Genomic DNA, 13667 nt, shown 5'->3' on the forward strand with positions numbered 1-13667 from the left:
ATAAAAACTGATACACAGAAAAGGTCATGCATTTGTCATATTTAAAACAAATATTTGTCATTAAATAATGTTATATAACCACATTCATTTACATATTAATTTTATTCAGTATACAATATTACAGCACAATATATTTTACATATGAATATATATTGTATAATTTACTACTTCTAGCCTGTATAACCCTAAATTGAGCTTGTATTGCATTTACGCACAATAAATGATTGCTGTATGCAAAATTTACATTAGATTATTCATGAATCTCAGATTTCGCAACAGAGTATCTGTTAACAGAGAGTACAACTCGTAAACAATGTCCCTTTGCAGCAGTTTAATAAAAAAAATCAAAGTGTTTCATATTTGTATTCTTTAGAATAAAAGCAATTTGAAATCTTAAAAATACGTATTTAATTGAGTTTAAGATATTCCATGTGTAACAAAATATGCATTTTCCTACGATACATTAAAGAGCTATCCTAAAAACTACAACTATATAATTTTTTTGACACAAATAAATTGTTATATTGTAAATATAAATAGATATATTTTAAGAATGATTTTGTCTGTGGTGTCAGAACAGTGGATGAAAAGGGATTCTCTTTAGACTACTTTCATTGCAGGAGTTGACTGATCTGAGAGGTGCATGTATGGTGAGTTTTTTTGATACATTTTGCTAAATTTCTGACAATTTCATGTGTCAAACTTGATCAAAATACTGTTATGATCATTGCTTACATATTTTACATAATTTCATCTAAATAAGTCTTATTATTTTCAAAATATTGGGTCTTCTTGAAAATTGCCCCCATCTGAATTTGTGTTACTGTCTCTCTTATTGTCTCTCTTGAGAGACATGGTGGTTAAAGCACAATTTATACTGTCATAAACACTGGTATATTGTCCAGAATTAATTACAAATCAAAATGTCCTTACTATATATTCTAAATATAGTATATTTAGTGAAATATAAATGCATGGCATTTCTCTCCTTTGTCATTACAGATAAAAAAATTTTTTTAACAAAGTGAATGTCTATTGAAACATGTTGAAGATTAGCACCCACACCTTTGATCATACAAACAAAGCCGTTTATTCAGCGCACAGTAGACTCTAGTCCGTGATACCACGAATGAACTACATTACCCAGAGATCCACGGAGGTGACGCGCGGAGGCAGATGTAGAAAGAGATCTCATTGGTCGATGCCGTGCATGCGTGCAGTCGTGTTGTTGTCAGTGGCGGCAAGATGGCGACTCTCGGAGACGCATCAGCCCCGGGGGTTAATGGGTTAATACAACAGTTCACAGCCATAACTGGTAAATATTGACATTTTGCATTTGCGGGAATTTTTGCATAGGCCATTTCGCTTGAGTAAAACACGAGGTCTTTAGAAATGCTGTGTGTAGGGACGAGGGCATCATCATTACTGCCCCCTCTGTCATGCAAAGAGACCAACGAAAGCTTCGGCTAGCTGCTATCTGCACTTTAATATGGATCTACATGCAAGATAAAATAAATCCGAACAGAAAGGGGGCGACCTAATGTAGACAATTTTTTAAGTATACTGATGGTAATGTAAAACTCTCTGAGACTGAACTTTGAGCATGTGCTTTTAACCTTACTTCTGTTATTTCACCCTCGCTACATGTGTAGCACATTTCAATTCAAACCTGACTAGTGCTGCACTGATTTACGGTTATTGTACCCACGGCTTAATGTAAATGCTACAGGTTGATTGTGTGTGACTGAATGTTTCCAGGCAGCAGTGTGTTGAACAACTTCGACAACTGTGTCATGTGAGCCACAGTCCACAACATGGCGGTTTGTGGAGGCTGATCCTCAAATCAGTTTTCCGTTTCTCTGTGTGCTTCTCACAACTCGAGTCTAAGTCAAAGATACACACATAACTATGATGTTCTCAAAGCACTACGACGGTTTAGTTTAACTGTCTTTGGAAGTGTGCGAAAAGGCTGCTTTTGAGCATCGCATGATGGTGTGCTTTATTTGATAGTTTCGTTTCTGTTGGTCAGAAAATACAAGCCATGTTTCGCAGCTCGCTACTTTTTCGTTGAGGTGAAAGATGCGCTGGTTGTGCGCATGCGCGCTCTCTGAAGGGGCGGGTGTTAAGAACTGAAACGAGCGAGCGCTGCTTCTGTGCGTCCTTCGAACTAATATTACAGATGTAAACCTGCACTGTTTATTTTGTGAAACAGCATTGCGTTTATTTGGGATTAATATGATGTCACCATATAATCAAAGGAAATCCTTGTTATTTGAATATTTTTGTAAAAGCAGTACCAGTACCGTGTTAACAGTTACACATTAACCTCCTGAAGTACATCTGTTGTCTTCTTTCCAGTGTGTTTATGTTTCACCTCACATAACACATGCTGTTGATATCTTTGCATGTGTGTGTGTGTGTGTGTGTGTGTGTGTTTGTTTGTAGGAGCCACAGAGAGTGTTGGGAAGCATATGTTGGAAGCATGTAACAATAACCTAGAGATGGCCGTCACCATGTTTCTAGACGGAGGGGGCATCGCAGAGGAACCCAGCACAAGTGCCAGTTCAGCCGGGGCGTCCGGCAGCAGACACCCCCCTGAAGAGTGAGTGATTTCATATGACACGCCAAAAGCTCTTGGTCTCAAGCTGCTGGATTGTTTTTTTGAGTCACTGTACGCTCTGTGCTTTGAGTTTGAATGTTGTGTTCTCCTCTCTGGTAGAGATGACGTGCGAGCACCCATTCCTCAGAAGCAGGACATTCTGGTGGAGCCAGAGCCCTTGTTTGGAGGTACAGTTCCCATTTATACATCTTCTCTCTCTAACCTAGTGCTTCCTGAACTTTTTTGTCACCCAACCAGTGGTGAAGTATGGGGCCATACGCAAGTATACGCCGTATGCTTACTTTTTCCCCCGGGCTGTTTGCGTATTACACATCTAAGTTGATTTGAATGATCAATATTTGCGTATACTCGCTTGTTTTGTTGCTTCGTAAGTCTGTAATCTACTATTATGTAGCTTCCCCTTCAATGGTGTCCCATACAGTTGTGTGAAACTCGTGATTCTTTGTCAAAGTTGGTAAATTTTCTACTTGAGCGAGAGAACTCTGCTCAAATGCCATCGCCAGGAACACCATGACATTCGAAGCGAGGGAGACCTCCCCTACATTAGGCACTGTTTTTAAATTACACCAAACTGCAAAAAGCAAATACTCAAAAAAAAAAAAAAAAAAAGTGTGAAACGGGCCTACGCAATGCATCCGCCAGCCGCATGCAAAAGAGCTGATCAGTCAAACACCAATTCATAGGCTAGTCAATTCAGCACCATAGTAATTTACCGTGGTTTTACTTCTTGTGACCACCATCTTACTCTAATAGGCCTGCTAATTGTGAGCAAATGTTGATTGAAGAGCCAGATTAAAGATAAGTGTCTTATATAAATTATTTCCAAATCGTAATGTTCTTAAAGGGATAGTTCACCCAAAAGTTAAAGTGACCATTTACTCAACATCATGTCACTCCAAACCTGTATGAATTTCTTTCTACTGTGGAACATAAAGAAGATAATTTGAGAAATTCCAAGACATTTTTGTCCAGACAGTAGAAATCAAGGGTAACATCCTACAAAATATCTTCTTTTGTGATCCACAGAAGAAAGTAAGTAAAAAGTTAAGCCTACTTCTAATAGATTCTGTCACCATTTCCTCACCCTCATGCAATTGCAAACCTGAAGGTGAGGAAATGGTGACAGAATCTATTAGAAGTAGGCATAACTTTTTTGGGGCATTCTAGCTCAAAATCATTGCTTTACTGTCAAGTGCATTTCTATCTGACAAAAAAAGCATTTGATTTGAATTCCGTAATCTCTATCATTTGTTTCTGTCCTGTTTTATTCATTCATTTACTCCAATTGAAGGCCCTATAACCCAGCAAAACATCAATGGGGGAACTCGTGGGACAAATTTTAACCCCAATACAGCCCTGCATGCCTACACGCTGCAATGAACATTAAATAAAAAAATTAAATGTATCTATGAAGCACTTTTCACAGTGAATATAATTAAAAAGAAACATGTTGAAATGATATAGAACTGTAATAATGCGTCGACAGATGGGCTGGAACAACCTGGAAGTCATGCTGTAGACTACTTGAAAAATAATCTGTTGACCAGTTTTAGAGTGCACTGTATTGATATTATTTTTTTTAATTACTAATAAACCAACAACATTAAAATGTTTTTTTTGTGTGTGTGTGTGTGTGTGTGTGTGTGTGTGTGTGTGTGGTGATGGTGGTGGGACTGGGTAATAGTAAACCACTTTTTTTCTTTAGGACTACACCACTGCACCAAACCCCTGAGGTGTAAAAAAATGACTCCAAGTATACCCCTGAGAATTGATTGTATTTAAATTATTTATTCTCGTATTTGCATGTTCACGGTTTTCTGTTTCCAATTAATGGTCAAAGGGCATGCAAGTACATATATAAAATGTTTAATCTAAGTGTAAGTGTTTTATTCTATCTTTGTAGCTAGACTTTAAGGTGGAAACTTTTTAGTTGTGATAGTGTCTCAGTCCACATTAGATTTACACTGATTTTTAAAAAAAAAAACAATCAAGTTGAATAATAAAAATCAACACAATTATCATTAAACAAAAATAATAATGTTAATATTTATTATTATATTACTAGGTTTAATTATAGAATTATATAAAAATAAAGACAAAAGTATATTACTGTTGTAAATTAAAAGGACAATATGATAATTATAATTCATTAAATGTTCACTTTTTTAAAAGTGCACTGAAATTATTTTGGATTACTGAAACACAGAAACCGAAAAATAATTTATTTTGTAGTAGCAAAGAGGAAGAGTATGTAGTAAGATCGTGATTAATTGCATTCAAAATAAATTCAAAATTAAATTAAATTTATGCATTTACCAGACGCTTTTATCCAAAGCGACTTACAGGCTAACATTTTTTACCTAACATGTGTTCCCTGGGAATCGAACCCACAACCTTGCACTGCTAACGCCATGCTCTACCACTTGAGCCACAGGGAAATAAAAGTTTATGTTTGCATGATATGTGTGCATTGTACATAGGGCTGGGCGATATATCTAACGATATGATCCTGCGCATCTAGTCAGTAAAGCTGCTTCCATGATTACCACTAAATCGCCATCACCTGCTTATAAATGGAGCGGCATTTAATAGACAGAGCCATACATCACAAGCTACGCAATATCCGTTCATTATCCCAGATGAATCGCCTTCGATAATGAAAGCAATATTACGTAGCTTGTCAGCGATCTATGGCTCTGTCTATTAAATGCCACTCAATTATAAGCAGGTGATGGCGATTTAGCGGGAATCATGGAACCAGATTTACTGACTAGATGCGCATGATCATATCGTTAGATATATATCGATATATGGATATATACCCAGCCCTAATTGTACAAACATAAACACCAGTCATAAGGTCTTTATTTTTCTTTTCTTTTTTTAATTGAGATTTATACATCATCATTTCCATTGACGTTTGTTTTGTTAGGATTGGACGATATTTGGCCTAGATACACCTATTTGGAAATCCGGAATCTAAGGGTGTAAAAAAAATTCTAAATATTGAGAAAGTCACCTTTAAAATTGTCCAAATGAAGTTTTTAACGATACATATTGCTAATCAAAAATAAAGCGTTGATATATTTAAAGTAGTTAATTTACAAAACATCTTCATGGAACATGATCTTTACTTAATGTCCTAAAGATTTTTGATATAACATAAAAATCTATAATTTTGACCCATACAGTATATTGTTGGCCATTGCTTCAAATATATCTGTGCTACTTATGACTGGTTTTGTGCTCCAGGCAGGGTCACACACACATTATGTAAACACAAACTTTTATTTAGCAGATTAATCGATTTGACAGCCCTAATAGTAGTTATGAGGAAGAAATTATCAGGTTTATGTTCGCTTCATTATGAATTACGCAGCACATCAGACTATACAGATATTTAATTAAATCCAAACATTTGATAATCAAATTAATCTATTTCACAATTATCAAACAGCCTCATTTATGTATTTACATTCAATATAATTATTTATTAGCTTTTCATTAACTCTCAAACCCCAATTTGGGAAACCCTGGTAATATCTCTCTTTCACAGTACCAAAGAGGCGTAGACCAGCACGATCAATCTTTGATGGATTTCGGGATTTTCAGACAGAAACCAGTAAGTACATGTGAGGCATTTGGCACACATGGTCTAGTGCTTCTTCTGAAATCCTGCTGTTGTGATGTGACTCTTTAGTGCGACAGGAGCAGGAGTTGAGAAACGGAAGTGCAGTGGACAAGAAGCTGAGCACTCTAGCCGATCTCTTCCGTCCCCCCATTGAACTCATGCACAAAGGCAGCTTTGAGACGGTAAGCTCTGTGACTGCTTTAGTAAACCAGTTAGTATTACCATTAACACATCCAGTGATCGGCTAATTTGTGTGCTTCAGTCCTCTGTTTTTTGTCAGTGTAATAATTAGGGTGGACACATGCACCGCTCATACGGGGCACGTCCCGGACAGGATTTTAATATTGCCTAAAACATCCAAAGCAGTTTGACCAATAGCATGCAGGTATTGTATATAATCAACCAATCGTGGGGCTTTGTTTGAGAAGGGGAGATCTACACGTGCATCTAAAAAAAATTTATATCATGGAAAAGTTCTATATTTTTTGTAATTTAATTCAAAAAAGCTAACTTTCTTATATTCTAATACCATTGCACACAAACTGAAATATTTCAAGAGTTCTTTTTGTTTTAATTCTGATGGTTATGACTTACAGCTTAGGAGAAAAAAAAAATCAGTATCACAAAAATTAGAATATTTGCTCAAATATCAATCAAAAAAGATGTACAAAACAGAAATGTTCAAGATCTCCAAAGCAGGTTTAATTATGCACTTAATACTTGGTTGGAGTTACTTTTGCACAAATTACTGCTTCAATGCAGAGTAGCATGGAGGCGATCAGCCTGTGGCACAGTTGAGGTGTTATTGAAGCTCAGGTTGCTTTGATAGCGGCCTTCAGCTCCTCTGTATTGTTTGTCAGATGTTACTTATCTTCCTCTTCGCAATACCCTATAGATTCTCTGTGAGGTTCAGGTCAGGTGAGTTGGCTGGCCAGTCAAGCACAGTAATATCATGGTGAGCAAACCACTTGGAAGTGGTTTTGGCACTGTGGGCAGGTGCTAAAGTCCTGCTGTAAAATGAAATCAGCATTTCCATAAAGCTTGTCAGCATAAAGCAAAAAGTGCTCCAAAATCTCCTGGTAGATGACTACATTGACTTTGGACTTGATAAAACACAATGGAGCAACACCAGCAGACGTCACTGCACCCCAAATCATCACTGACTTCAGAAACTTCACACTGGACTTTTGATTCTGTGCCTCTCCAGTCTTCCTCCAGACTCCAGGCCTTGATTTCCAAATGAAATTCTAAATGTACTGTTCATTTAAAAAGATAACCGTGGACCACTGAGCAACAGTCCAGGTCTTTTTCTCCTTACCCCAGGTACAATGATGTTTTTTTTTTTCTGGTTCAGGAGTGGCTTGGTTCTAGGAATGTGACATCTGTAGCCCTTTTCCTGAAGACGTCAGAGTGTGGTGACTCCTGATGCACTGACTCCGGCTTCAGTCTACTCCTTGTGAAGCTCTCCCAAGTTCTTGAATCTCCTTTCCTGACAATCTTCCCAAGGCTATGGTCATCCTTGTTGCTTGTGCACCTTTTCCTACCATGCTTTTTCCTTCCTGTCAACTTTCTACGAATATATTTTGATACAGCACTCTGTGAACAGCCAGCCCTTTCTGCAATGACCTTCTGTGGCTGACACTCCTTGTGGAGGGTGATGATTGTCTTCTGGACAACTGCCAAGTCAGTAGTCTTTCCCATAATTGTGGTTGCATGTTCTAAACTACCCCAAGAGGTACCCCAGTATTTATACTCAAAGTTAATCAAACTAAACTAACTGAAATATATATATATTTTAAAATACTGAATTGTAAAATTTCCTAAGCTGTCATAACCATCAAAAAACTCTTGAAATATTTCAGTTTGTGTGCAATGAATCTAGAATATAAGAAAGTTAGATTTTTTTTTTTCATTAAATAACCAAAAATAAAGAGCTTTTACATGATATTAAATTTTTTAAAGATGCACCTGTACAGGGAACGATCAAAGCGATGCAAATATGCACACGTGTTTGTTGAGCACTGATCAAAAAAAGACACCAAAGTGCGCAGCACCGCTTCAAGTCAAACAAACACACAAGAGCGATTTGAAAGCACAAGGAGCTGTCTGGTCTGCTCTCTATAGCTCTCATGAATGTCACACAGTGATTGACCTGCACAGTGCAAACAGCCAAAACCTGGATATTTTAGGCAATATTAAAATAATTAAAATAGCCGGGACGTGTCCCGTTTGAATGGCGCATATGGCCATCCTAGTAATAATGGGTTTTGTTTTTGGCCAAGAACAAGTCAAGCCCTGCAAATCAGGGAGTGTCCAAACACAAGTTCAGGCTGTTGTGAGTCTTACATAAGGAAAGAACAAAAAATCAGGCTGGGTGGCATCAGATCTTGAAGAAATGTTCCTGGTTCAGCCTTTTTGACAGCATCTTTGACTGATTTGACTTTTGTTTTTAAAAATGAGCATGCTCTTAATGATCCATTGCAGAATGAAAAACTGATCATCTTTTTAATCTGAAAGTGAATTTTTTTTAAAGGTTTTTTTTTATTTTTTTTTTATAACAAACAAAATGAAACCGTTTTTTTTTTTTTTTTAAGAAACAGGCCCAAGGTAATATTTCAGAACAATATTGATTTTGTCTTCAAAAAAATAATCTGTAGGTTTCATAGAAACCTGTACTTTGGACAGTTTATATAACAGTCTAAATCATTTCAACACAACAAAATTACAAGCTTGTTTATGCTTTAATTTGTTTTAATTTTAGAATATTCCTGCAAGTCACCTCATTATCTCTCACTATGTGATTTAACACACTCCCACAATGTATTTTGTCACCTCAGGCGAAAGACTCCGGCCAGCTTGAGAACAAATGGCTGATGATCAACATTCAGAATGTCCAGGATTTTGCCTGTCAGTGTCTAAACAGAGACGTGTGGAGCAATGATGCTGTGAAAAACATAATCAGAGAGCACTTCATATTCTGGCAGGTACATTTACACAGACATAAATGTCTTCGGTCTCTTTGTCATCCATATTTCTTGAATAGTTAATGTGAGCTTTTGAGTTGTTTAGATAAGCCGTTTTTGCTTACAGGTGTACCATGACAGTGAGGAAGGACAGAGGTACATTCAGTTTTACAAGCTTAACAAGTTCCCCTATATTTCTATCTTGGACCCACGTACAGGTGAGAGACCCAAGGTAGTGTTCAACTGATTTGTTGCATTTTCTGAAAAATATCAAAATCAATTAATTTCAGATACTCATGACAAATCAAGCATTAAATGTGTCTTTTCTATAATGAGCATGTTTTTTGATTAAAATATATATTGATTAATATATTGGAATCCAAAAATGTCTCATAAAATGAATACATTTATAACAAGTTATATATTTGTATTTATATAAACAATATTTATGAAAAAATTTGAAATCTTGGTAAAATGTTCGTACTGTTTTGCAAATATGTTTACATGGCACACAATTAAATTCATTTCATTTAAATGTCTTAAATGGAAAAAATATCTGGGGGGTAAAAAAAAAAAGAACATAAAATAAAATACATTTATAAGAAAATGTATTTTTAAGTCCATGCAAGTTGAGTCTGAGAGTACATTGCTAAAAAACCTAGCACATGCATTTTGAACTAGATTTTTTTATTAAATTCATTGATTTCAATAAATAATACTGGTGCATTGCACTAATGTTTGTAATGAATTTTATACAATATATTAGTGTTGTCATTGTACCAAAATTTCAGTATTCGGTACCGATACCAGTGAAAATCCACGGTTCTCTGTACCAATTTCGTTACCAAAGCAAAACACAAAAATATGCTAATAAAAAAAAACACAGTTTTTATCACCAAAATAAAACCAATGCCATTCTTTATACTTATTTACAATTGTGTTTAAAGTTTTTCTACAAGTAATATAATTATAAAAAACAGTAAACAAGTTTCACCAAATTTAATTTGACTTTTAATTTTTTTTATTTAAACACATTTTATTTTTGGTAAATAAAGGGAATTTGCTATTAAAATTAAAACATGGAAGAAATATTGTGTGATTTAATTCTTTAAACAGTAGTAGCACGGTCACATACATTCTACTAAATAATAGTAATATTTCTAGCACAATGCCTTTACGTAAAAATTAACTTTTATTTTAATGGAGTTGACGTGAATACCTTTAAACTGACACTGGTTTTATTCAGATGAAATGGTAAAATGCTTGTGAAGTGACTCAGAACAGTTCTGGTGATGTTGTTTATGTATTTATGTCCTTATTGAGACAGTAGATGCTGAAATTACTGCAAGCGTCACGCGCTTCAGTCTATGTAGTAAATAAACCCGCACGTCTCTGCCATTCATTCAGTCACACAGAGACGCGAGGAACATGCAGGATTCATATTTCATCCAACCTTTGTGGCTTAACATTTACAGAGACTGGTCCATATGGAGATTAGATTTGATTTACTTATGCTAACTTTGACAAATTTTGTGGCTGTCCATATTAAAAAGTTTCATTTTCATTACTGGATTTTGCGATTCTGCCGCGTTTTCTAATTCGCGGAATTCATATCGCTGTATGCGTCAAGAACTGGGCTGACCGGGTCCTCGGTACCACCGGTACTTAACTGTCACTCACAGTTTTGAACATAGATTTTATAGTGCATGTTCCAAACTTAAATTTTTAAAATTCATGAATGAAAATATTTTATAACATGATATTGATGTACCATTTACATGGTAATGCAAAGTCTGATTTTAAAATGGGTATTAAAGGATGTATTTTGAGATTTTAAGCTCTCAGTCGATAAAAAGGCAACGAAGAAGTCTGGTTTTGCTATAGTCCATGTATATATACATGTATACTATAGAATTTGTTTTTAAATTAATTTTTTTAATTGATAAAGTATTAAGACTAGTAAAAGCATGGTAATTAGAAAAAAGCATGGTAATAACATGATACCATGAAACTTTCAAATATTTGCACATTCACTCATTAATTAAGTTATATATCCGGTACCATATGTTTGTTTCAAAAATAAGTTGTGACTGTTTCATAAGCTTAAAAAAAAATTAACAAAAACATTTGCATGCATTATCAGGGAATGGTAAAAAAAAAAAAAAAACTGATTACGGTAACTAAAAAGATTTTAGCTTTATTATTATAATTTTTTTTTACCTCTGACAAATACAGGACAAAAGATGGTTGAGTGGAACCAGTTAGATGTGACCTCATTCCTGGATCAGGTCACGGGCTTCCTATCAGAGCACGGGCAGCTGGATGGGCAGTCCAGTCAACCTCCGGCCAAACGGGCTCGTTCTGTAAGTGTTCACGTTTAAGGTTCTGGAGGTTCCTCAAAAAGCATTTATGTGTCTTTGCTTCACATCACAGTCTTTTGTCTGTCTATACAGGAGAGTTTGATAGACGCCAGTGAGGACAGTCAGTTAGAGGCCGCTATCAGGGCCTCTCTTCAAGAAACACACTACGAGTCCACCCAGGACGAGGCAGAGTCCCGCTCAGATGATGAGGAGTCAGATGCCGAACCTTTCTCTGACAGCGAAGGCTTGATCTCAGTGGATGGTTCAGATAATGAGGCCGTCGGAGGGGAGGATTCTTTAGATGGACACGTCTCTGCAGAGGTAGCTCCTCCCACCAGGCCGGACAGCCCAGCCCATCACAGGAAGTCCCCACACAAAGAGTTATGCCACAGGAAAGAGGAGAGTAAGAAGAACCACCTAGATCCGGTTGGGCTCAGTCACAGTCAGACAGGACAAACAGAGTCCCAACAGCGGCTGGGAGAAAACCACAGATCCACATCACACCTGCCGTCAGAACCTGCCGGCACCAGCACAGCAGACCCAGACGATAACGGTATCCACCATTTCTCTGATGTCAGTTGTCTAAAGGGATAATTCTTATGAAGATAAAAAAAAAAAAAACAGTGCTTATTTGCTTACCCTCATGTCATTTAAAACCTGATTGCTGTTTTTTTTCCACTGAAGAAAAGTGGAAAAATCTTCATTATAGTTCATAGTGACCTTCATCTGTCAAAGTCCAAGGTAGTCCGTATCTCAACTGAAGGGTGAGAAACCGACTGAAATTCAAGTATTCTGTGATAATCTTCCCCTTCAAATAAGCCTCATTCAGACTGTCAGCCCAAATCCGGTTTTGTGCAAATCCGATTGAAATCTGATCATATTTAGACGGTCTTGAACGGCAATGAACTACATGAAATCCCAATTGTGCAATCCGTTTCGAGCTACATTTGCATGTGGTTTGGAATCCTATTCAAATCGCATTTTCTGGAAATCCGTTTCTGACTGTTCAGATCGTGATTTAGCGTTGCTTTATCACATTGGCATCGTTTCTGTAAAGCAGTGGAAACGCCAGTGTAGACGAGGATCGTTTTCATTCGTAAAACAGCGTTTTAAAACAATGCACTAGTGTAAACGGGGCCTAAGAATGGTTTAGAATGAAATGGTTTTGTTGGTGAGGTAAATAATGGTTGCTTTTTGACGACTGTCCCTTTAAAGGATTGAACATTTATACATGCTAATAATATTTAGTAAGAATTTAAAATATTCTAAAATGACTCTGTTGACAGGTCCAAAGGCACGCTTAATGCTTCGATACCCAGACGGCCAGAAGAGAACAGATAGCACTGTCTGCTAAAGCTAAACTCATGTGGGTATAACATTTCAGGATGATTTATCATACATTTTTTTAAAGATAAAAATAGTTATTTGGAATTTAAAATTCAATTTAAAAAATCCAGGTTTGCTGTGCTTGTTTATAGGGCTGCGCAGTTTAGCTAAAACGTAATAGCCAAAATGTCTATCCTCTACCAATTTTTAAAAAAAGGAAAAAAAAGATTGCAGCAGATGTCGTCTAATACAGAAACATTTTATATATGTGTGAATTCAGATTTTTATGTTTTGTTTTTGGAGATGTAGCCTTCATTTTCTTCCTCTGTTCTTGTTTGTAGGCAGCTAGTGAGACACGTTCAGTCCAAGGGGATTCCCCAATGAACGCTTCGAACTTGTCACCAACTTCCCCCGCCGAAGACTTCGCTCACTTGGACTATGACATTCACACTGCAGGACGCAGGACTGTGTCCGCAGGAGACTGTGTTGTGCAGGAAAGGAATTAACCCCTCACCTTGTTGATAAATTACACAGCCTCCTGTCCCGTCATTTGTGCCCTAGAAAGACTGAATTGACTGTGCCCTTTTACCACTCATCTATTTTTTGTTGTTCTTTTTTTTTTTCATAATATGTCCAGGATACTTCGAACATTTGGTAGTTCATAGGGACCGTCCCTTGAGCTGCATTTGTCAGCGTATTTATTTACACACAACTTGGCACATCCCATTCTATCTGGGTCTAATTCTTGAAGACAGTACATGTCCATG

The 13667-nt window shown here is 36.6% G+C and overlaps 1 protein-coding gene across 1 annotated transcript; it reads left to right on the plus strand.

Annotated features, from left to right (window-relative positions):
• Positions 1-1204: 1204 nt before the first annotated feature.
• On the plus strand, positions 1205-13406 carry ubxn7 (UBX domain protein 7). The gene is made up of 11 exons (XM_026207309.1): positions 1205-1315; positions 2446-2602; positions 2720-2787; positions 6177-6242; positions 6321-6433; positions 9089-9235; positions 9342-9432; positions 11450-11577; positions 11668-12127; positions 12861-12919; positions 13242-13406. Exons 1-11 carry the CDS (start codon positions 1246-1248, stop codon positions 13404-13406), a joined length of 1524 nt encoding a protein of 507 aa, XP_026063094.1. The 5' UTR covers positions 1205-1245.
• Positions 13407-13667: the final 261 nt, after the last annotated feature.

The sequence above is a fragment of the Carassius auratus genome, chromosome 27 (genome assembly GCF_003368295.1).
Source record: "Carassius auratus strain Wakin chromosome 27, ASM336829v1, whole genome shotgun sequence".
In the NCBI taxonomy this organism is placed as follows: domain Eukaryota; kingdom Metazoa; phylum Chordata; class Actinopteri; order Cypriniformes; family Cyprinidae; genus Carassius; species Carassius auratus.